Source organism: Tinamus guttatus, unplaced genomic scaffold, assembly GCF_059628265.1.
Source record: "Tinamus guttatus ecotype Peru unplaced genomic scaffold, ASM5962826v1 Tinamus_guttatus_pri_ptg000027l, whole genome shotgun sequence".
Lineage (NCBI taxonomy): Eukaryota > Metazoa > Chordata > Aves > Tinamiformes > Tinamidae > Tinamus > Tinamus guttatus.
The window spans coordinates 2,554,581-2,579,744 of NW_028288561.1; the positions used below are offsets into that span (position 1 = coordinate 2,554,581).

Below are 25,164 nucleotides of genomic sequence, written 5' to 3' on the forward strand. Positions count from 1 at the left end.
AGAGGGGCCCACAGAAAGCATCCTATCCGTGCTGACTTTCAGCAGAGCTTGCAATCAAAGGTGATTGGGACAACATGTTCTTGTTGAGGTTGATAGGGAGCTCCGTTTGGGTGAGCGCAGCTGCAGGGGTGCTCGGAGGAAGGGCAGAGCAGGGCCCCGAGCCCCGCTCGTCGCTGCGAGCCCCGCTCATCGCTCCGTGCTCTCGCCCTGCCAGCTTGCCCGTGCAGTCGCTGCCGCCGCTCGAGTGGCCGCTCTCCAGCCAGTCGGGCTCCTACGAGCTGCGCATCGAGGTGCAGCCCAAGCCCCATCACCGCGCGCACTACGAGACCGAGGGCAGCCGCGGCGCGGTCAAGGCGCCCACCGGAGGCCACCCCGTCGTCCAGGTAAGGCACTGCGGAATGCCGCGAAGTTGGGGACGGGTTTGGTTTGTGCAAATCGGGAGGGCCCTGAGGTGGGGGAACGTGAGCACTTGAGTGTGTTTGTCAACGGGCCTAAATATCTCTGGCTGAACGGTGGTGAATTTCTGGAAGTTTGGTTTGGAGGAGCTTGTGAGAGTTCAGAAACGCAGCCAAAATATTTGCCATCTTTTCTGTGCTATGTGTTAAACCCTGTGAGCGACTCCTGTCATAAGCTGTCCAGCTGTGCCGAGCTCCAGCTGCATCCCTTTTGTCCTGGAAACCCCCTCCCTGTCACGTAGGGGTTTTCGGGAGGTTCTGAACGTGTGAGCGTCAAGCCCTGCAGTCCAGCCCGGCTCTTGCACAGCGTCCTGTCCAAGCCGAGATTTAAAATAAAGAGCAGGTTGTGTTAGAGGTTTCTGTCGTGGATAGTAGCAGAACTGCTGTTTTTAAGCCTGTTTAAGTTTAGGTCGGAGTGTTTCACCTGTGTAGAATTCAGTACTCGGCACATTCCTCCTGGCTGGCACGTAACTGGCTGATAGCAGGTCCTCCCTCACGTGTGGTTCTGCTTGTCTTGTGTGGCAACGCGGCCTTCTCCTCATCTTCTGATGTCTGGGTATATGGTGCCAATGGGAAATCTCTGCAAAAACTGTAGTTGTGGTATGATAAGGACAGAGAAGGGCAACTTAATGATGCAGTGGTGGGGAGGATTTCAAAGAACATTTTAGTGGCCTCTTTAACACTGTAAATGCAGAGAGGAATGTGTTTGCTGGCCCTGTAACCCTAGGGAGAAAGGATGAGCGAGTTCTGGAGGGAGGTAACTCATGAACGGGGTTGAGGCCACTACAGAAACAACTGCAAGGCGTGAAGAGGCTGCAGACTGGCAGCAATGGAACTAACCAAATTTGGCCACCTTCACCGTGGCAAGTTTTATGTCAAATAATGATTACCTAGCTGAACTGTGTTCATTCGGGGCCGCACCACTCTTTTCACTCATTTCCTCCTGTTTTCAGCTAGCACCATTCAGGAAGTAAAGCCACACTTCTGGCCAGGGTTGCGAGGTGCTATTGTGATATTGCTCGTAATGAACTACAGCAACTGTCCGCATCCACCGCAGCTTTGGTTCGCTAAATTCCCTTTTATTAAGTGAAATTAGGGCACATCCTGCATGTGCTGCTGTCAAAATCATGACTTGCTATGGCAAGGCTGAGCCACAAAAACATTTCAGCCCATGCTTAATTTTAAGCATGTGATCAATACCACTAATTTCACTAGCTGACCGGTGCTTAATGTCAAACATATGTTAAATGTTCCCCTGCAGGCTCTGCCCCTTTTAAAATCAAGCCATAAATAGCTAAATCAATGAGTTTGTTTACTTTGGCAGGGCTGGACATGTATGTACGGACCGGGTATTTGAGTAAAGAGTGCAAGATAATAATCAATAGTGATCACATTTGCTATATAGCATATGTCATATTTGCTATATAATGCATGCGCTCTTTATGAATCTGACAAACAAGTAACCTACTGTGGTGTGTTGCAGCCACGTGGATACATGAGCTACGTGGTTAGCCTGTACTTACTGGTTTCTTGGTGTGCTTACAAACTTGTAGCATTTACCTCCCCAAGATATTCCTATCAACAGGATGTTTATTGCAGTGAAGGAGTTTCTTGTGACATGGGCAAATAAAAGTGCTTTATTTCCTTCCTGTAACCAATATCAATCAGAGAGGGATTTATATTTTCAGTTGGAGACAGGAACTTTTATTCCTAGTTTTATCATAATTTGCAGACACTGAACTGTAAATTCAAAGATCCACGTTAAAGACTCCCAAGCAGATGTGCTTCTGCACAGCTGGGCCTGCATATGGGGAAAATATGAACAGTTTCTTTATGGAGTTTTATAATAAACATGGAAGTATTCATTGGATTTGCGTTCCCTGTAACATAACAAGGTTCACATGGGTATAATGCAGTGAGATAGTTGCACCTGTGTGTTTACGACATCTGAAACTTGTGAAGGCCAGTAAAATCTAAGATCTCAAGTTTTCATGTCATAAAAATTATTTGGCTCCAAGTTTTCTTTCTTTTACTCTTTTCCTTTAGTGAATTTCAACTTTAGGAAAAAAAAAAAAAAAAAAAAAAAAAGCTAATTTCAAATGGTAGAAAAATAGATAAAATGGACCAGGCAAACATCCATTTCCAAAGAGTAGATGCTATACTGAGGAGTGTGCAGGAATTAAAGGCAACTGGTTGCAATGAAATGAAAAGAGTTTTCAACAAGATCTATTGCTTCCCAGTCCCCTAAGAAGGAAGGATGTTGCTTAGCTGGGAATGATGGGGCTGTAGCTCTCCTGCAGGCTACAAACCCTCGCTAGAGGCTCATGGCACCTTGGAAATGATGGAGATTGGAAAGCATCATCCTTTGAGATTTTTGCAGTGCTTAGAACTCCCTTCAATTCTGTACTTTCTCTTAATCCTGGCACTTAATACTGAGAAGCCAAACTCATGCGGAGGCGGGGAATCCCGTCAAAGCAGTGTGATTTAGAGCTGTTTCATGAAAAAACGCTTCTTTCATGTTCTTAAGTTTTACAAGCATTTTTGATAGAATGCAAATTCACTGTTTTGATTAACTGCTTTAGAATACTATCTGGTTCTTAATTTGTTTTCTAATAGATTCTCTTTAAATGAACCCTCCATGTGCCTTATTAGCAAGCTGAACCTTCTGCAGGACATGATGTTAGGTAGTTTTTTGCAGTGCGATGTTGACCTACAGTATCTATTTTTTGAAAACTGCATTTTGCATGCAAGTTTCTTCTTTTGGGTGCTCTCATATCCTCTAGGCCTAATCTTGTGGTTTATCTTTCTGATGCTGCTTCCGCTTCTTCACGTGTCTAGCCCCGAGAGCTTGCGCACAGGACTCTGCACCAGTTCTGCACTCACAGCATGTCGCAACGAGAGTGCAATTAAATAAACCAAAACCTCTGGGTAGATGCTCTGTACAGAAGAGGGCATTTACTACTTTCTTTTCCTGGGCAGAGGGAAGAAAGAAGCCCATGAAATGTTTGCCCCATTCACCCAGAGTCGAACAGAGAAACGTAGCCTCCCAATTTGTGTGTTCTGAATCACTCTTGGGAGGAAACTGCTGCTCGCTATTAACTATAGAGAAGCTGGACTTCTATTTTAGGGACCTAGGTTGAATGCCAATATTTAGACAGTGTGAGTATCCCCTAGATGTTAAGTCACTGAAAGCGGCAAGGAAATCCGGTGCAGCAAGGACAAAGCTCAAGTTTACTTATACCTATTGCCTTGCAGGTCTGCCCAATGACTGAGACCGCTGAGGAGGGGCAGGCATGAATTTATTTATTTTTTTTCTTCTCCTTTCCAGCTCTTTATCTGTACTAGAGCTGCCTCAGTCAAAGCCCTGAAAGAGTCAGTCCCCTGTGAAGTGCAGAGACTGCTCCTGCATCAAGAGTTTATGGATAAAACTGGGATTGAGATGGCAGTTCAAAACCAAAGCTAGATCTATCCAAGCTCTCCTGAGAGCAAACTCCCTTTTCAGAGGGCTAAAATCTCTCTTCTGCATGGTTCTGGCCAAACATCTGCTAGGAAGGACATGGATATGTTTGAATTCTACTTGGGACAAGGGAGAAGAATTAGAGGATCCTTTGAGATCTCTCCCAGCACTCTTTTCAATAATCTTTCTAAGAACTCCCAGTGCTCAGATGATATTCCTGTTTTGGGGTCGTTGGCAATGCTTACTCCCCCACAGCCTCGCACCCCTTGACATGTGGCAGTATTTGAGTCATGCTGGATGTTCGTGTGGGTTTCTTTTTCTAATACTGCCCACAGGAAAGTGTTGAAATAAGACTTCTCTCTGTTACCTCCCCAAAGGGAGGAGAGACAGAGGATCCAAAACAGAGATTTTAATTTCTCAGCAAAGTTTCTTCTATCTTTGAACTGTTTCAGACAGTGCTGAGAAGGAAAGGCCTTCTCTATAGCAAGGCAAGGTTTGGAGGAGCTCCACTCATGGTCAAGCACAGCCTATGGTCACCTAAAAACCATACAGATATGATTTTGAAGACTCCCTTTAAATGTAGTGGTTCCGGGTTTGTGCTTTGCATGAAGCCTTTTTTTTTTTTTTTTTTTTTCCAAAGCACTCAGACATGTGGAAATGATGTTTCACACTATTGTGTGACATTTCAGGGAGTTGGTGAGCAGAGCCCTTGTCCTTCCCAGAAGCAAGTGGGAGTGAAAGGAAATGCTTTTAAAGAGGGTAGGCTGCTGCTTCATGCAAATGACTGGACGCATGATCTGGATAATTGGATCGGTACTTTCTTCATTAGAAATGTGTTGCAGTTACACATGTTTAATTGACACAGACCCATTTCATGTGATAGTTTTCCCACATTTTAAAGTCCTTGGGGCTTCTTGGAGAGGAAGGTGCTCAGTAAATATGACTTCATGCTATAACTGGGAGCAGTGACACAGAGCATCAAGTTCAGCTGGGTATCTGTCTATTTTCCATGGACTCTAAAGAGGTGGAGATATGTTGTTAAAATTTTTTTATGAGAATTCAGCCAAAGTTTGGGTTAAAAGAGTGCATACAGGATGCCTTATTTTTACTTCTTGTTACTGTTCCCCATCCTCATCTGTTTTTTTCCCATCCATGTGTTTTGGATTTACTTGGCGCGCTCCTCAAGGAAGCTGTTTTTCTGTACAGCACTTCAGCTCAGCAATTTGTAGTAATTTTCTCGAAGGAACATGCCCAACTCTGGCATGTTGCTTTTTATTGTTGTCTCGGTGAATTTCTCCCCTGATGTACCGATAATGTATCTTTATGAAAGGCTCGGATACTTGGGCATGAAAAGCAGCACACAAGTAACCAGTGACTTATTCATGTCTGTCGCTTTTTCTCATATTCAGTGCGTTGTTAACTCCACTTTTCATTGGACACTTTATTTTATTTGCTCCCCACTATCAGGTAACCTGATAGTTCAGGGCCATCTGAGGGCCATCAGGGCCATCTGAGGTGGCAGTTTCTAAAGCAGGTGAGGACAGGAAACACGTGGGTCCCCACTTCCCAAGGCCTTGCTCTGCTTGTGGTGTGAGGCTGCGCAGAGGCCACCAGCGAAGTCACAAGGCACCCTGTGTCCATGGCCACCTGATTCCTGGGAGGGTTCCCAGCGGGCTTGAACACTTGCACTTCCAAGGGGAGGACGAGCCGGTGGTGATACTGCTGGCACACACCCGTACACCCGGCTTGGCGGCTGTGACGCCTCCCCAGGAGGTGGGAGCTGTGTGTGGGCCCGCTAGGCCCAGCGGTCCCGGGAAGGGGAACGCCATGGAGGGCTGGTTGGGGGCAAGAGGGACCTCTTCCCTTTGAGCTGGAGCTCCTTCTTCCCCCTGCTTCCCCTCCCAGGAGGAGCATGTGAAATGGCGGGTGGACCCTGCCTGCCCCAGTGTCCTAAAACCGCCTGGGAGCGTTACTTAGCAAAAAACCCTGGGGGCCCGAGGCAGCAGGAGCTGCTCTTGGGTTCCCCGTGGGAGAGGATTTGGAGTGGTGGCTTCCAGCGGGGCTCCCCCGACGCCACGGGCCTGCGTGTGTCGGGCTCCTCCTCACTGCGGTTGCTTCCTGCAAGAAGATTCCCTGGAAAGGGGCTCCTTCCCTTCAACACCGCTGACCTGACTTCCCCTCGGGTTTTAAACTCCCCAGTTGTGATGACTTTCATTAATTCTCTAATTCAAAAAAGCAGCTATAATCGTAGCATTGTTAAGGGAGCGCACAGGAGCTGCTTTGCAAGAACCAACTCGTGCCCCACTTTCCTTTTATATTTGAATTTTGCCCTATGTGTTTCTTGTGGTTTTGAGTCGAAGATGACGCTTGCTAGTCAGGGCCTCTCGGGGGGGCCCTGGGTGTTCAACCGCGTGCGACTCCAGCATGCTGTGAAGGCACCCGCTTGTGAGGAGAGCAAGGACTGTCGGATCAGTCGGATAGCGGGATCCGCGTGCTCACGGGACCAGAGGCCCAGTTCTGCTGGGATCAAGCCTCACTTGCCAGAGTGGTGCACTGGAGAGGGCAAACAGTTCAGTCCATCCCTGCCTTCCGCCCTGCCTTATTTAGCAGGGCGCGCTCGCCCTGCAGCACGCGATCGTGCCGCTCTCGCTGCCCTAACTTCTGTTTTCTAGCAAGCAGGAGCCTCGGGCAGCTGCTGCTGTTAGATCATGCAGGGACTGCCCTACGTGCAGGGCAGCGTGGGGCAAATTGTGCTTTTCACGCCCGTGGGGTTACGAGGGCTGCCTTTGCACCATGGCGGTGGTTGTGTGTGTCATGAAAGCTCAGCACTGTTGGCTTCTGGAGGCGTTTGCTGTGGTTACGTGGGCTTACTGCATGGATGGAGGTGCAGGTTTGAAAACAGAGCTTCGTTTTAGGCACCTCTGGGAAATTCTGTTCAAAAATATCCTGTCAAATTTAGGAGTAGACCAGGCTGTCCTGTTGATGCTAGAGCTTGTGGTGATAGCAGGTCCCTACCTTGAGACCTATCTCTCTGAAGGCTCACTGGGGCCACTGAAGAAAATAAATTACTAGGTAAACTAGAAGTAGTGTAGAAAAACACGAATAAGCCTGAACTTGGCTTGTGTTAAGATGTGAGACTGGATGGAATAGTAGGGAATATCAACTATAACCTCTAATAAACTAAGATCAGAGGAAGAGCTTGCTTGTCAAGACGTAAAGGCTCTGTAACACTTGTGCAAGAAGAGAGCAGATAATTAGCCTAGCGAGAGAGAATTACCTGGAAACAAACTGGTCCCAAGAAGCTCTTTTCATAATGACTAGAAATCCCTAGATGATGCGCTCAGTGTCACAGCTGTTGTTTGCTCCATCCCAGGAGGAGATGAGGCAATATAGCCCTGGCTTGCAGTTGGGGTGCCAAGTTTGGGTGCTGCTTTGTGCTAGAGATGACTGGAAGATCGTTGCTAAAACTTTCAGAGTCCAAAAAATAGTCTGGTCTAAAATGCATTTGCTTTGATGGAAAGTAACTTTAGCAGAGCAGAAGGAACAGAAAGTATAGCAAAAAGTTGGAGGATAGATATGTGCCTATGAGATGCAGAAGGCCCGAGTTGGCAGCTTCAAGGCTTGGGCTACTCAAGCTACTCAAGGAGTGCTTGAACTGGGGGACTGTACTCGGGGCTCGTCTGTGTAGCCAGCGTGCAGGAACTGATGCCTCTTAGCTGTGCACATGGGCACGCCTGGCCGTGATGCCTGCAGAGCTCATCCGGTTCACACTAAGAGCATGAGAAGTTCATGCACAGTGTCCCACAAACTCATTTGGAGCTCTCTAGTCACCCGCTTTGCTGTACAGCTAAGCCCTTAGTTCCTCCCTGCCTCTCAAGACCGATGTCTATTCAATTGCAACTCTGCCTCACTCCAAGCAAGGACCTGCACCTGGGTCTCCTGCATCCTGGGGGAGCATTTTTCTCAGCAGCCTGATAGCTCTTCAGGGCGAAAGGGACTGGACTCCTCCTGCCTGGATCTTGGTGAAAATTTTCTAGGGTCTCTCTGCTTCATCCTGAAACAACTGTTGAAACCTTGACACTTCCAACAGGCTGAGTTATTTGTGCTCTGAGTATGACTCCTGTTGCTGATTTCAGCAGGAGGATGAAACTGGGGAGAAGAGAGGCTCCTGGGGCTTTTTTTTTTTTTTTTTTCCTGCTCCAGAAATGCTTCTTGGCCGTGATTCTTTCCAAAATCTGATATCCAGTCAAACAGCCTGTGGCTAAGCATAAGGCTGACCCGGCGTGGCTGGATGTATCCTCTCTTCTGCAGGCAGACGTGCCCACAGCCTGGCTGCACAGTGGTGACTTGGGTCAAGGCCTGGGTCGCTCAAGTCAGTTGTCACCATGGGCCGAACCAAGTTGCTCCGTGATGTTCTTGCTGCCATTTCTGCCCAGTCTCCTGGCTTGTCGAGCCCTGTCTGGATCTTACAGCAGTGTCGGGGCTGGCCAGCAGCAAGTTGCACCCGGGGCTACGTGCTCAGCACCGCACCTGAAGCGTCACTGCTCGTCCATCTGATGGGAAGAGCAAAATGGCTTTTGCAGAGGCAGCTGCAGATTTGGGCACTAAGGCAGCGTTTCAGCTAGTCGCCCTCTGCTCTGCTCCAGCCCTTTGGGCTAGGAGCTGTTCCCAACGCTGCTGCTGATGGTCGGCAAGGGAGTGACCTGGCGTGTGGTGGCATAGCCATGGGGCAAGGTCCTGCCAGCTCTGCTCTGGTGGCATCTTATGCCCTCCATTCTACTTGTGACAGAAACAATTTTGTCTCGTCAAGAGGAGTGTAAAACTTATCTTGAGCACCGAGTCAGGGACAAAACCCCGCTTTGACCCTCCATTGCCTTCTGCTGAGAGATGCCTCCCATGGCCTAAACGTCCATTTTAGCCCGATTTGCAAAGAGAAAGCCCAGTTAGATGCTGGAAATCTGGTTGCCATTTACTGTAAGGAGCAGCAGAGCCACTGAGACTCAGTCTTTGGAGTTTCGACAAAATTGTCACCAAAATAAGAAACATACAAAACTGAGTATAATAAAAGCTCATCATTTAGCAGAATCAGATGTTCAAAGGATTATCTCCTGAGGCCTTTCTAGCCTGCCGCAGTAAGGAGCAAGAACACTGAGGCAGAGATTTCCTTCTGGTTTGCGTTCCCTTGCTATGTCCCAAGAACATTAAATTGAACAAAAACATGTGACAAGTTTCAACTTTATTGCTCAATGGCAGTCCCTAACTAAAGCAGGCGGGCGCGCCGCTACATGATACGGTGTCTGCATGAGGGCTTTGTGCTAATTACTGACAGCTAGTGATACGCCAGTCCGCCCGAGACGGGGCAGCTAGCGTTTCCCTCTTGGTCAACGCATTGCTGAGTAGAGACCTGAAAAAATCCTTGGAATTGTTGCAGTCGGACTGCATCAGTGATGGGAATTAACGATCTGACCCAAAACGCAGAGTTCCTTCGAAAGAAGCCCTGACCGTGTGTAGCAAAAACCCTGTGGCGAGCGGGCGGGGGTGCTCAGCCAGCACATCTGCATCCCCTGTGCTCCGTGTTGTCCCAAAACCTTCCTGGCACGGAAAAGGGCCCGGGGGCCAACAGGGAGCCGAGCAGAGCAGTTATTCGTGGTGTCAAGTGGTCGGTGCCCCCGGTTCGGTTCTGCAGCCTCTCCCCGTTCCTGGGAGAAGGGGGACGCGGGTGTCCCCGGCGCGGGGCGAGCTGCCCGCCGGAACCGGGCGCCGCTGCCGGGGGAGCCAGAGCGCGGCCTTATCTCCGCGTGTGCAGCAGGAAAAGGGAAGCGGCGGGAGGAAGCGATTTCTCACGCAGCTTTGCATTCGCTCCTAATTAAGCGCTGCCGGCGGGCTCTGTTTTCCCACTTTTTGCTGCCGGCCGATGCCTGTCTCTCTGAATCAGCGCGGCCGCGTTTCCAGGCTGACCACACACATGCACGGCCCCGTCGGAGGGAGATAGCAGCTCGCGGGCTCGGCCTCGTGTCGCAGGGGGCTGAAGCGAGCAGGAGAGCTGATTAGTTTCAAGCAAATAAAATCGCCAGGACTGGCGAATTCATTCCCCAGTTTTATGCTTTCCTCCTGGCAGTAGCTGGCGTTGTCTAGACAGGAAGATCAGCAATCAGCTCTAAAGATGCAGCTTTATACCTCCCAGGGGATGAAGTCCTAAACGCCTGACAAGCAAAACTCTGCTGGGATGAATGGGAAACCAATTATTCCCTCTTCCTCTCGGAGGCAACCAGCCTCCATATCACAGAGGGTGAAGTTTTCACTGTGCCTCTTCAAAGGTGTCCCTAGGATTTGCAGGTATTCCAGCATTAGTCTTGCAGAGCCCCGCACACGGCTGCGTCTGTTGCTTTGCTGTGCAATGCCCAAGCTGGAAACCCTAAGGAAAACTTAGCTCTGAAATACGGCTTTTAAAAAGGCAAATGCAGCAGCTTGCAATGCTAGTAGGAACTGAGGTGAAGCAGATGGAGCACGCTGGTGACACTTGCACCCACGCACTGGGAATCCTCCCACCTCATGCTGCTAATATTATTCTATGTGAGATACAGTGATATTTACACTTGAGTAAATTTGTCCAAGGTCCAAAGGTCTGTGTTTCAAAGCTCTCCCCAATTCCTTTTCTGCATACATAACGTTGCATCTATTGGTGACTCTACCTGCAAAATCTTCAAAAAATTTACCCCTCACTGCCTCCCATTGCCAGTTTACTCTTCAGTTGTTTAATAACAGAACTTAGCAATGTTGCCAGCGTCACTTTTGCAAAGGGATTTGCTATTTATACAGCACAGTAAAGATGATCTTGTGTTTTTAAATCCCCACAGCCAGAGGCTATGCAGGCTGTGCAGATGCAGCAGTTTGGTTCATCTGAATACCAGCACAGGGACTCAATTTGAGACTTCCTATTTAAGTGCTCATATATTTGGAGCTGAGATCTCACTTTGTAGGAACACCAGAGATTTTAAAATAGTTCAGGAAAAAATCATCCTCTTTCATATGCCTGATGTGTGGTCTCAATTGCCATAGAGTCGCAGAAGCTCCATGTTTAGGTGCGTGATGGGATGGCTGATAGGCAACACTAGTGGCACTAGTTTGCTCTTTTTTTGCGTGTGGAGGGTTTTATACATATGCTATTCTGTGTGATAATATGTGCCTTTAACCCCCTCTCTCAAATGTAACTGGTACTGATCGATGGAGTGCAGAATGAATGAATTTTGTTTTTGCAGAGGTGAACCAATGCTTTTAATCCTGCCACAAATTTCCATTTTGTTTAGAAACCCAATCGTAGCAGCAGACCAAACAAGAAAAGCCTCCTTGTTTTCTGAATGATGTTATTTGTTTATCTGCCAAAGTGCTTTGCATTTCCTCAGGTCACAGACCAGCCCATGTCTGGCTATGTTAATATTGTAAGAGTAATGCAAAAGCAAAGTTTTAAGAAAAATCTTTTGACTGAAAGAAATAGGATCTTAAAATCCCAAAATAGAGTATGGAAAGGTACACATCATGTCTGGCTTCTCTTTCCCTGTGTGGCAAATGTGACTCAAAGGACTTGGGTTTTTTCCAGCATGATCCGTATACAGTTTGGGGGAGTTTTATTGTGAATAACTCACCTTATAATGCACACAAATATTTCCTTCCAGGGTTCTCTATTCATAAATCTTTCTTGATTCTCACTGCCTTGAACCTGAAATCCTAGGCTATTTTTTTTTTCCTCCATCACTGAAAGAAGAGTAAAAAAAGGCAGAGAACACCCTGGTGCTGGGTTTGTCCCTTGGTCTCGTCTCTGGGGACTATGTAGCCCAAATAAATAGCGTAGATTCAATGACCTGACCGAAGTCGTGCAGTGGTTTGTGGCAGAGCTGGGTCAGGGCGCAGACCCCGTGGACCTGGAGCGGTTCTGCAGGCTCCCACCTTCATTCCGTGCTCCCAGGTCAGCCTCATGTGTCCCTATAATGCGAAAGGTTCATGGAAAGGCTTATGGTAAATCATCAGCTATATTAGTCCTTTAAATGCAAAACGTAAACAGTTGATTAAAGATAAGGACAGACTCTTTAAGCCTCTATGCCTAACTCTTACATATTTATCTTTCTTATTATTCTATTTGCATTTATAACACTATTTTGGTTTTCCAATGATGTCATCCCATGATGCCCTAAATTACCAAGTAATTCTCTTACTTGCTTGTGCTGATCAAACACCAGAATTTCAAATCAGGTCCTTTGAAGCACCAGATGCTCCTGTACTGCGTGTTTTATACCCGCTAGTCCAGCAGGTGGTATAAACATTGCTGCATGAGCAGGCAGCCGATTCCTTTCTCCTTTAAATATGCATATGTTTATACAGACACACGCCCACAGGCATGAATAGTTTTACCTTGGGAACTCGTTCTATACAAGAGCAAAACCACTACTGCAAATTACTTTTAAAGATGGCCAGGACTAAAAGCTGAGCGCGTAGCTGGCTCTGGTACAGCTGCTACTGACTATGTGCTCGCTGCGAGGAGATTTGCTTTCATAATTTATTATCTGGTTTGCTCCATTCCAGTCTCCCACCTATAACTGGGGGATTTTTGCCTTGCCAGGGCAGAAGGGGTGCTGCTCTGCCGTGATCACCATTCTGGTGTGAAGGATCCTCTCCTCGCCTGAGCTGCATCCATGCGGATTTATTTCTGTCGGGCATGAGGATAAACACGCTCTGCGTTGAAGGGTGCTCTGCTCTGCATTGAAGGGTGCTCCTCTCTCCTCCCTTTCCCCTTGGAAGGCAGCATGGCCCTTTGTCATGCACTGGCTTTTCACTGAAGGCCGGGAGATCTTGGGTGTTGGAAGCACCACGATGAAGTTCAGCGTGGCTCTCCAAGGCAGCGGCGTTAGTGAGCCGCCCGGGATGAGCAAGGGATGGTCCCTACATTCATTCTCTTCCTGACAGATCTATCTGTCACCCTTAGTCTTCTGGCTTTCAGCCTCACTCCTTACATTTCTAGATTTCCTTGTGGCCACCACTGTATTTATCACGATCTTGGCAAAGCTCCTTTCTTTGTGTCGTCCCTTGTGCTTGGTGTCCAGCTCTGCTCCTCCTCCGTCTCGCTCCTAGAGCCAACAGGCACGTCTGCTCAGAGCTTCTTATCCTACCTAGCGTATTAACGACCTCCTGAAGAGCTCATGGAGTCCTCAGGATCCACACTGCAAGTAGCCTGGATTCGGCTGCTCTTTCATGCACAGCCCTTATTAAATCTTCATTGGAGCAATCCATGTGAGTGGAGGCTGCAGCTGGGGCCCTGGGGTTGCAGGGGCCCTGGGACACAGAGCTGGGCTTTGCATGTCCCCAAACACCCGCGATGACCCGTGGGAGCAGCGAGGGCCCCTTCACATGCACGAGCTGGAGGAGGCTGCAGGGATGCAGGGATTCCAGGGGGGAATTAGCCCTTCTATGCTAAGATGCCTCCTGCTGACTGCTGAAAAAGAAAGAGAAAAAAAAGGTTTGCCCATGACTGCTATTACCCTAATCATTCTTTTCTCTGATCTCCCCGTACTATTTGCTTTGTATGGCTTCATCAAGGTTTTGTTTGCGGAGAGAATAATTGAAAACAAATTTAGCATGTCTCAGACCATAAAGTTCCCTTTCAGCTAGATCACTGACTACGCGGTAGATAAATGTCTGTTTTTAATTTCTGGTTATGTGAGAAATTTAGTATGGTTTGATTTGTAATTTTGAACATTAATAAAGAAAAAGATATTTCCTTGTCCCCTGGCCTTTGCAAGGATTCTGGCTTTGTGTGCTTCCCCAGCAGCCACTACTCTTTATAAAACAGACTCTTTTGTGCAAAGTAGCATTCTTATTTCCTTGAACCGTAGCGGCCCCAGCCATGAACTAAGACCTCTTTGTGCCAGGTCCTATGCAAATCCAGGAGGAAAACCTCATGTCTACCTGTACAGACTGTAATGCAAAGTGGTGTAATGCAAGGCCAATGGCTGGATGTCAACTGAAAGCAGGAAGGAAGAGGTCCAGGGAGCAGTGAATCAGCCCCGGTGCATAAGTGTCTTCAAGAGAACAAGAACATATCCGTTCTTTTCAAGACTATTGAAGAGTGTTGCAGACGGGGTGGGTTGTAGGGTGGAGATGTAAGCGAAGACCCTCCCTTGGGGATGAGGCAGGAAACTCTGTGCTGTGAGTGTTTAAGAACCTGAGGCTGGTATGTGGGGCTGGGTTGGGAAAGTTGGAGAATAGACGGGTTAACTGAGTAGAAAATGAGGGATGGGAGGGCGAAGAGAAGAGCTAGAGGGTGAGGACAGCTCAATGTCTGCTATGAGGGGACAGAGGAAGTCCAGGGATGTCGAGTGAGGGGTTTCCAGCAGGGTCTGGAGGGGTGTGAGCAGCCAAGACTGCACATGCTGAGGCCACAGAAAAGGGTGTTGCAGGAATCATTAATTTCTGAAATGTTTATACACAGCTTAGCATTTCAGTTCTCAAAAGCATAGACACATTTTCTACAGACTTTTAGATTGGGGCAGGGGGGAAGTAGATTTTTGGTGTTTTTTTGGTGTTTTTTTTTTTTTCTTTTTAATTTCATTCGCAGTAGAAAACACAAGCTGAGCTGGGGCAAAGCCTTTTTAGTGAATGGGATGTGAGCTAGGTATGTGTTTGCAAGCTGGACAGCACATAGGGCCTGGCCAAAAGCCAACTGAAGTCACCAGGCCTTTTCCATGCGCTTTGTTAAGCTTCTGTGCAGGTCTGTGCAGATCCGTAACATCAAAGCATAGGGGTGGATGTTGTATCCCTGGCAGTGGTGCCAGAAGAAGGACACTTTAGTCACTCCTTACTGCCTCTCCTACCAGCCAGAACAGGGAGCTTTGCCTCAGGTGCCAGGAGTCACCTCCTCTTCTTGACTTCATCCACCCAACTGGGAAAGGCCACAGCAAATTAGACACTCATGCCCCAAAACAGACCTTTCCAGGGGAGTTATCAATCCTTTTTGGAGACCACCAATGAAGTTCTGGTAATGGAGAGCTTAAGTCTGGAATTCTTTTCCTCTTGATGTTCTTAATATTATAGCCATTAATAACATGTTTTCATTAACTACCTTCCGTGTGTACTGCGTACTCCAGCAAATACTCTTAAGAGGAAATATGTCTCAGAGAGTAGAAAAGAGGCTGGTTTTGTTAAAATGCATGTCTTTTATATATGTCTACTGATCTATATGCACATTTTTTAAGACTTTTTGATTGCTTGATATGAGGGAGTTGCAAGGCCTGTGTGTGATACTTCATGTTTGATCTCTTGCCAGCTTCATGGCTACATGGAGAACAAACCCTTGGGTCTTCAGATCTTCATTGGGACAGCGGATGAGCGGATACTTAAACCTCACGCGTTCTATCAAGTCCATCGCATTACGGGAAAAACCGTCACCACCACCAGCTATGAAAAAATCATCGGCAACACCAAAGTTCTAGAGATCCCACTGGAACCCAAAAACAACATGAAAGCAACGTAAGCAATTTTTAAAATTATTACTAGCAAAGTTGAGGAGGATTAAATTGGCATGCAAAGTTCCTCCTACAGAAAGGACTCGCTTAAAAGAATAAAGATGTTTGCTCTAGAGGGGCTCTCCAGCACATTGGGATGATAGATGAATTTAAGGCTTTTTTTTTGTGCGTGTGTGTAAAAATGTGAACAGAGAAGCTGGATTAAAGCTGCTTAAAGAGTTACCACTCATCAGCTGACCGCATACATATTTTTTTCCTATTTACTGTAATTACAGCAGTGACTGTATTGTAATCATTTGTCTTTGCACTGCAGTGATACAATGAGAAAAGGTGCAAGAGCAAGGACCAGTAGGCAGTGGAGGTGTGGGTTTTATTTTAGGGCATTTAATGGAATAGAGTGCATCTGAACTTGGCCAAGTTGCTCTGGCCATGAAATCATAGTCTCTCCTGCTGTAATATATCAACCGAAAAGCAAGTACAGGCACATATTTTCTATATTATTTCTTTTAGTTTTATGGAGGCAGAGGGATGAAGTGGGCACCAGTCTGAATCTTCAGGCTTGAATATATTCCAGACAGCTTCAGAGTGATTGCTCTGTCGAGGGAAGAGCTGTCTCTGTCCTTCAGAGGATACTGAAAAAAATTGGCAGAGCTGCTATGTTTTTAAACTCCCTGCTTCATCACAAAATCCACATTTTTTATATATATACATATATTTTTTTCAGAATAAGTACCTCATTTATCCCTTTCACTTGAGCATCTCCTTCCCCCTACGCCAAGGAAATAAATAATAGTGCACATCTCAAGCTTGAGCAGCCAAGCACTAAAGCCAGACACTAAGTGTCTGTTCCTAATGAGTAACCCTAGAATAATAAACCCCAGCACATGTACAGTGGCAGGCTCAATGTGGGTATAGAAAACACTGGGGTTTATGCCTCCTAAGAACTTATTTTAATTCTTAATGATGAAGGACACATAGTGTATGTATCAAAACAATTGGTATTGTCCATTTAGCAACAGTTATTGTCGCACCCTCTGTGCGGTGTTGCTGGACTGAAGGCCCTACCTCTGACCCTGCTCTGGGCTAGGACATGTCTGAGCCCTCCGGCCAAGGACCATTTGGAGGAGAGGTCTAGCAGCAGCCTCGCGTCCCTGGGGCATCCTTTGCTGAACCCTTTATGGGTTGCTTGCTCTGTGACCCGTTCAAATGGCAACATCGAGATCCTGGAGGGAACAAGACTTTGGAGCTCCTCCTAAGCACTTAGTCCTCAGGAAAATCAGTCCTAGGAAAACGCAGTCCTTGTGACCGGCGTCCGTGCAGGGGTTGGTTTGCGAGCGTGTTAAGCTGTGCCTGCTCTAAGTGGCTTCTGTGCTTGGCAGCATTGACTGTGCCGGGATTTTGAAGCTGAGGAACGCGGACATCGAGCTGCGTAAGGGAGAGACGGACATCGGCCGGAAGAACACGCGCGTTCGCCTCGTCTTCCGCGTGCACATCCCGGAGTCCAGCGGCAGAATCATTTCTCTGCAAGCGGCATCCAACCCCATTGAGTGCTGTAAGTATTCCCTGAGATTCGCTTCTTGCAATAATGATGCTGCAACTTAGCATGGAGGGGATAAAAACGATGTCCATGCAGCAGTCAAATAAGCAAAATGCCAAGTGCTCTGATGTTGTGTTGCTGGATGACTTGGTATAATCATGGAGCTTGGACTTCACTGAGCGTCTTCTTTTCTGGCACATGAATCCCCACTGAAGACTGTGGGATGGCCCAAAGGTTTGAGTGAAGGTGGGACAGAGACCTTAGTCATGGGGCAGAGTCTGGCTGCCCGGTGTGTGCTCTGGACAGAAGGAAGTTTTGGTAGGATGTGGACTCCTTTGAGCGCTCCTGGGGCCTGTGAGGGCAGCAAGGTATTGCAGAGCTTTCAAACATGTTGTTTGATAGTTTGTTCCTGATGGATCCTTGTGGCTAGGAGGTCTTTTGTGGGAGCGGTGGTGCCGGTGTGGCCGTGTGGATACGGGCATACGCTCTGTGCGAGTGCAGTGTTCTGTCTGCCTCCCAGGCAGTGATTTTTTGAGGAGCATTGTAAGAAGAAGCTGTTATCCACAAGCCTACAGGTGTTAGGGTGCTTGAAATTCAAGCCTGGACCAGATCCCATCGTTGTGGCCAATCCTTCCTTTTTAAGGAGTGACCACCATCCTCTGATCCGAACTGTGCCAGCAGCACAGGTGAAATGGAGCAGACGTTTGTTTGGGAGCTCATCCTGGTTATTGTTTTTCTAGATGACAGCTCACAGGGGTGTGCAGCTCAGGAGGCTGCAGCGAGCCAGGAAAAGCCCCAGTTATTCTGGTATTCCCCCGAGGCACAGAAGAAAGCTTGCAGTTTTGATTCCTCAGGCGAATCCTGCAAGCATGTAAACTGAGAAACCTGCACCTCCCACTCATGTTAACGTACTGGATCCTGAGAAAGAGAGGCCTCCTGCAAGGTGCCCCAGAGTCACAGTCATTTCTTGAAGGGCTCCACCCACTTTTCTGGTTTATGTGCATCCTGTGATGCTTTTTGTTGGTAAATGGTGCCTTTTCAGTGGTTTGGGGATTTCACAAATACAAAATGAACAGTTTCCCTCTCCCTGAATGACTCATCCCCTTAGCAGAACCTATCTTGCCATGTATCATGCAAGGAAAGTCATTGAAGAGCTTCCCGTGTGCGAGTTCTATTTATTGAGAGGTAGACTCTGCTTAAATATTGACTACTTACTAGTTACAATAATAGGGGAGCCAGTTTTGGATGGGAAATCGAGAGAAAACTACTATGAATTATTGATATTGGCTTTGAAAAGAACTGTAGAAATGGATAAACAAGACTAGGGAGAGGATGATGGGCAGATATGATAACTTCTGTGAGAAGATACCACCTATCCAAGTGTTTCACCAGCTGTGTGAAAACTCCTGGCACCCAGAGGGAGAAAGGAGAATAGGGGGAGTAGCCACCAGCTTTCTCCATAGGAAACAGTTATGGTCCTTTATGGAACCAGATGGTTGAAACAATAGTGGCCTCCACCCCAACCAGGCACCTGTCCCAGCTCAAACAAAGGCCCATTTGCTAAAGGAAACGTTTGATAAACTGCAACTTCTGTGGATAGAAAAGAAGGCAGCAAAGGATCACTGACTGCCCCTGCAATTTCTTTTCCTAGTGAAAACTGCTTCCTCCTGCCCAAAACTGGGAATTATTTGGGTGGCATAACTCCAGGTGTAGCTCTTACTTTCTCTCTGCTGAAAAATGAAATAAGCCCAGGGCAAAGGGTGATGATCTGTTGATTACGTGGTTATGCAGTGAGCCCCGCTGCCCCTGCCCCAGTTATTTGAATTCTCCTACAAGGAAGAGCAATTAACTCTTTCAGGAGGAGTTTGCCAGGCATTTCTAAGGGCCTTCCAAAATGGCACGTTATATTTGTGCCCATCATTAAAGAGAAGGCAGACACCTGGTCACAGTTGAGTACAAATGAGTAGACTTCATTTTCCAAATTGCACATACACTTCTAATTTCCCTGTGCAATGACTGCTATTTGCAATAGTTTCCTTAAGATGCTTGAGCGCTTATTCTAAGGATATGTTCACTTTGATGGGTCTTAAAGGCATAAAAAACCACAAGTGGAGGTACCGATTTAAGTAGCTTACTTATAAGATTATTGGAATCAAATCGAAAATATTAAAATGTTGGCTGCATAGCAGACAATAAAGATCCTAAGAGGAAAAAAATGCATTTATTCACTAAGAAGAAATGAATTTTTTATCCTTTGGAAACTGGATATACCGGTAATCTTGCAGGGATATGTTTAGGACTGTCTTTTACTGTGAACTCATGGAAGTAGAATATGAAATAATCCAGAGAAAAAAACCCATTCCATTTGCAATGTGCATTACATATTTAACTGTGCTCATACATTTTAGTACCGCTTTTTCATATCAGCCCAGTTCTGGGGAGATGCTTAATAACACAGGTTGATTCAACCAGCATTAGAAATACAGGTTAAGTCGCATTATCGATGATAAGTCTAAGTTTCTGCAGGACAGTCTGCATATTTCAGCTTCTCTGAGCTGAAAGGAGCTCTGAAGTCCCCTGACCAGCACTGATGTTGAAGAAAGAGACAGGCTGGGGCTCTGCAACATCTTCTCCTTGGCCCCACATCCTTGCACCACCATGGTGCTCATTTTTCCTTTGTTTACTTATCCTTCTAGTATTATTATTTTCTTTTTAACGCGGCCATTTGGGAATCCTTGCTCCCAAGGGCCTCCTCTGTAGGCTCCCTCCTGCGTGGTAGCTGTTAATAGCGCCCGCGGGCAGAGTCAGTAGCAGCTTCACGATAACCCGCCGCTTGCCCAGCCCGCGGCTCCCCCGGGAGCCCCGGTGCTACCAACGGGCTCTCCGAGCGCTCCCCCTGCAGAAGCTGGGGCTGGTGAGAGCTCCCAGCGGTGTCAGCAGCTCGTTAGCTGCAATGAAGCAAGAGCTGCCAAGTCTCTGCTTCTCGGGGGGGGGGCTCTGCTTGCACCTCATCTGTGTCACACGCAGCCCTTGGCAGCTTTTAGGAGGGGATTTCACAGGTTCGGAGAATCATCCGGAGCGAGTTCCTCCCCAGGCAGCTGTGGGGGAGGACCAGGGGGGTGATATGTTGTTAAATGATGGGTTATGCCTCAAAATGGCCCTTGTATCCAGATGTGCCTGCATGTTCAGCAGCTCTTCCCTCCTCTAGCTGGCTGATTCATTCTGGAGCCTCTGGGGAGGCCAAGGCATTTGCGAGTGCTCTGATAACTGCAGCAGCAGCCTGTCCTCTAGGTAGGGGTCAAGAGCTTCCGCTGGAAAGGTGAGGAAGAGCCTTCCCTGGGTGCTGCATCGAGGCCAGGCAACAGCAGTACAGCCAACAACAGCACAGATATCGCTGGGACCCACAGCAGGTCCATACAGCAGCACCTCCTTAGCCCAACACCCCCCTGCGCACGCGTGAAGTGTCACTGGGCTAACAACAGTCCAGCGGGGATGTTACCCCCAAGAGTTTTGGAATTTACAGACGTGACCATTATTTTGAGACTGTTCGAAGAATTTCTGTAATGTTAGTTCTGTTTGTTTGCTTTCACTTGCCTTTCACGATGAGCAGAAGCTCATTTCTTGGCAAATGATTGATCACTGAGGTGATGTTTCTGCTCCTTCACTGGAACGTCCATAAGGCAGAGAGGGAGGAGCATTGAAAGGGTTTCAGGGCAGCCAAGTGAGCACTTGTCGGGCTGATGCAGACGTGTGGTTTGTTTTACTCTACAATATTTGCAACCAAAAATTGCTTTATGCAAACGCTTGTGAGATGTGCATGTAAAGAGTGCGAGCACCATTCGCTCCGCATCGCAGCTTTCAGTTTAATGGATCTTGGTTAATCCTCCCCAAAGTGTTTCACAGTTCTCACGTTACATAATAACGTGTTTGCTGCTACTGAGTTATGCTTATGAATCCCGTAAAATGTAAATGATTGCTCTTGGCATGAGAAGGACAAGGATTCCAAAATCTTGTTCTTATAATAGATATTCCGAGGTGGTAAAAACAAAAACAAACAAACCAAAACTTATTACTTAAGAACAGAGTGTCCATTTGAGGAACTTAAATGGTTTCTATTATTGACAGTATTTTGTTCCACTAAATTGGGTCAAATATCTTATTTCCTTTTAATCAATTTCCCTGGAAGTTTCCTTTATTTTTCTCTCCTTCTAGTAGATTTTCCCATAAAACTAGACATTCTGAGCCTGTGATATGTGACACATTAATAACTACAGAGGAAAGAGCTAGTCATTTGAAGGAATGTTGTCTTGGCAAACCAACGCGTGCTTTTCCTTGGCTGTGAGTTGGCTGGGTGAATACAAAGGCAGGCAAGAAAAGTCCTTGCTTATTGAGATTAAAAAGCAGAAATGAGTGGTATCTTTGCACATGGGAGATGCCCACTTGCAATTTTAAGCAGGAGGGTGGTTATTACAAGTGTCATGGTTTGCAGTTAAATTAGAAAAAAATCCCCTCCCTGCCTTTATTTCGACTGCAGGACCATCATCCGATTTGTCACAAACACAGCTGACACAAAAACAGATGCTTTTTCTAAAGTAAAAATTTTCCCTCTCCTAAAACACAGTGTTTAAAGGTTAATTTTGACATTTGCCACTTTTAATGCACAAGCAGAAGATTTTTAGGCTGGAAACTCTGAGTCAGAAGGAAGGCGAGCGCCCGCCCGCCCTTTCTGCAGGCGGCAAGCCTTGGTATGAGCGTGAGCTCCTGTTTGCTTCTCGTCTTCACACTGCTGCTGGTGGGAGAAGCAAGCAACCCAGCGCGTTGCACAGGCCGTGGATTTCTGGGCATACGTTAAGCTCCGCAGATCTCCTCCACGAGGGATTAAAGGGAAATGCTGTGCATACCCGCAGTGATGATCGACACAGAAGTGAACCGAGGCCATGGTTTTCCTGTCATTAATCACGCGCTGGTTTGGTGAGCTGGCTGCAGTTCATAGAAAGCGTCATATTTATCTGACACTGCTGCCACCAGTGCTTGTCACTGTGCCTTCTTGAGGACATCATACAGTAAATTATGTGCAGAGAAAGGAGGTGGAGAAAAACCTTCTCTTCTTGGCGCTTTCCTTTTGAATTGCTCTGCACAAATTGTTGGTCAAGTCTGTCCGGCAATGAATTGAAAAACGTTGTCATCTCAAACTGATTTATTTTTGTAGTTCTTGGGTGTGCTTAGATCTCCGTTTCAAGGTTTCGCATCTAATCACAAAGATTGGAAATAATTTTGCATATTTCATCCTCACGTAAGCCTCTCGCTCCCCCATATTCCTCTAAGAAAAACTTAGATCCGATAGAGATCATGACCTGATGTGGTGCAATACTGACTCTTGGAGATGTTTCCTGGCCCTGGTCTCCATCAGCTCACTGCTCACCACCTCCAGCTTCTCCCTGCCTCCCCTTGCTCCCTTCCTACCAACCTGCATCCCACCTGCAAAGCTCAGAGCGCTTGTGCGTGTGATGGATGGGATCAAAGTCTCTCGAGACATTAATGCTTTGGAAGATACATGGGAGCTCTGCTCCCATCAACCCTTCCTCAGGCCATAAACAAACACACGTCACAGCAGGAAGGAGATATTTACTTCGGCTCATTAAGGTTTGCACTGAGGTAGAAGAATTAATCTGACAACAAATTACGCTGTTGTTAAGGCTCTCCTATTGCTTCTAGGCTTTTTAGCATCAGACACCCAGCTCTACCTGCCCCTCTCAAACCTGGCAGGACTCAGGGGCTGGGAGCAAGTCAGTAATGGTGACTCCTGGCTCAAAAGGTGGTTTATTTGGCTTGTGATAGCAATTAGAGGTAATTAGAGGTAATAATGTCTTTGTCACCCCTGGACTGGAGGTGTTCCACACTCTTGCTTCTTCTGACCACCCAGAACTGCCTGAGTGTGTTCAGCTACAGGGATTCCGCGTGTGATTTTGCAGGTGTTGGAACAACTGCACAGAGCAGCCATTGCTCCAGCAGCTCTTCCCTGGTGCCTGTTTCCACGGCAGGGTGCAGGAGGCTCTCGGGCCCCCAGCGGAACGAGGCCCCGGGATCTGCTCCGTGGCGGGCGCGGAGCAGCTCTGCGGTGTAGGTGGCAGGCGGATCCCGCTGCTCTGCGGGGAGCTCTCAATCCCGTTTCTCCCGAAAGGCGGATCGTGTTAGCGCTTCTGCCTTGTCTGTGTTACTCAAACCAGCCCTCCTGCTTGCTGCACGTGCAGGGAGAGCGATTGCTGAGACGGTTCCTCTCCGGGGGCCGTTAAGAGACGTTTAGCTTCGGTTAAGACTCCTCATAAAACGAGTCAGCATTTGGGCAAGACGAGGCAGTGCTTGGAAGCCCTCCAAGGCGAGGGAAGGAAACACGATGCTAACAGGGGGCTCCAAGGGCTCATCCCATGTGTTATGGGAGGAACGCTGAAGGGGAGAGCTGCGTGGAGAGAAAAGGGCTCTCGGACGAGGCCAAGGATACCCAGGGAGTGCTTTAGGGAGCACAGCCGAGGGGATTAGGGAGCACAGCCGAGGCCAGGGCCTACTAGCAGCTCCGGGCCCTGCTCGCCCGGGCACGATCCGGAGCCGCCACAGGCCGGCAGGCGCCTGTCCCTAACCTCGCTTTGGCTCCCCACACGGCACCAGCCTCTCTGCTAGGAACGGACCCACCACAACTGCTCCGGGGGGCCGTGGGCCGCCGGGAAGGCGGCAGCACCTTCTCCCTGCCTTGTTGTGCTCCGGCTCCGGCAGTGTTTGGCCTGCTGGGCTAAAGATTTAGGCTGGCTCAACCTACTGGCGCAGGAAAGGGGATCACGAGCTCTCCGCCACAAGACGTGAGCGGCGTCATTGCCCTGCGGTGGGTTCGGGCCGCCAGGAGCTCCCTTTCTCCGTTGTGTTTCTTGGCACCAGGCATCCCTGACATCTTGATTTGCAGACAGTCAAATAAAATAGAAAAATAGTGTCCCCTGTTAATAGGTTGACACACTGCTTGAGGCCAAGTGCGAGTATTTCTATAGCATTTGCTCTGCTGCCTTATGTCAGTAACTGTTGCTATTGAAAGTAAACACCCCAACTAGTTAAATCAACAGCGTTGTGTTTATTCAGAGCTCATAAACTCCGGTAGCTCTAGGTCACTTTATGAACTGCCAACCCCTGGGGGAAGAGAAGGAATAGTGTGAAATTATTGCATGCAGTCCACCCATCGTGAGTCTTAGAAGAAGGCGATTTATTGGCAATTAATATTTCTTGCAGAGGAAAATAAAAGAATCATATTGAGGCAGCTCCACACCAAAGCTTGGGCCTCCTTACTGGTGGAAATGGAGAATGGGTGATCCTTCTTGCCAACCTTGACAAAACTATTACCTTGGAAAGTGAAAAGCTTTTTTTGTTGTTGTTTTGGAGAGAGGGTTGCAAATTAGCTAGCGGGAGGTGGAATGTGCAGGCAAAGCTGGTCAGAGGAAACCTCATGCCCAGGAGGCACTAGCATCCTCCTTTTCTCCCTTCACTGTGGTACCTCCAGGAAAGCAAACTGAAACCCCTTCGGTTGCTCTTTTTATTCTTCGTAGCTTATATTTTTAGCCACATAGCTGTAGGTGCAGTTCCAGCTGAGCACCGGAGCCGAGCGCTGGGGGACACATCCCTGACTCTTTGGCCAACGTGTCTGCTAAGGGGAGGCCCAAAGCGCTCAGGCTTTGGAGGCTGCAGCCTCTGCTGAGCAGTAGCTGTGCAGAAAGACATTGCATGTTTGAAACGTGCTGCCTGCGAGTGCTGCCGCGCACTTAAAACACAGCTGAGTTTTGCAAACCTTGTGACAGGACCTGGTCCCGGTGAGGGCGAAAGCACTGGTGGAAGGGCCTGCTCTGCTGGCTACCTGAGCTCGCTAGCCATGGCCAGGGCAGCACCGAGGGTAGTCACAGCTCTGCTTGGCCAGAGCAGCCTCCGGGCGGTGCTGCCGGGGGGTATCCCGAGGGATTTTGGCGTTTCCCAAGCGCGCGGGGCGCGTGCTCGCTGCCGGCTCCGCGGCTCCCTGGTAGGTCGTGCCGTACACAAACACTGCGCGCTATGGAAGTTGGACAGAGACTTGGTCTTCAGCAGCGATTTCCAGCTTGCCCAGATCCAACTGTAATTAGGATGAGTCAGACGGTTATTTCCAGGCTTAAATTTGGCCTTCTGCATCCTGAAAAA

The 25,164-nt window shown here is 47.9% G+C and overlaps 1 protein-coding gene across 1 annotated transcript in view; it reads left to right on the forward strand.

The window, feature by feature from the left end:
• The window catches only part of NFATC2 (nuclear factor of activated T cells 2), a 75,453-nt gene that overhangs the window by 8,244 nt on the left and 42,045 nt on the right, over positions 1-25,164 (forward strand). The window contains exons 3-5 of the mRNA XM_088528425.1: positions 215-383; positions 15,227-15,429; positions 16,805-16,977. Of these exons, the coding sequence (XP_088384551.1) occupies positions 215-383; positions 15,227-15,429; positions 16,805-16,977 (545 nt within the window). The remainder of the gene's footprint in view (positions 1-214; positions 384-15,226; positions 15,430-16,804; positions 16,978-25,164) is intronic.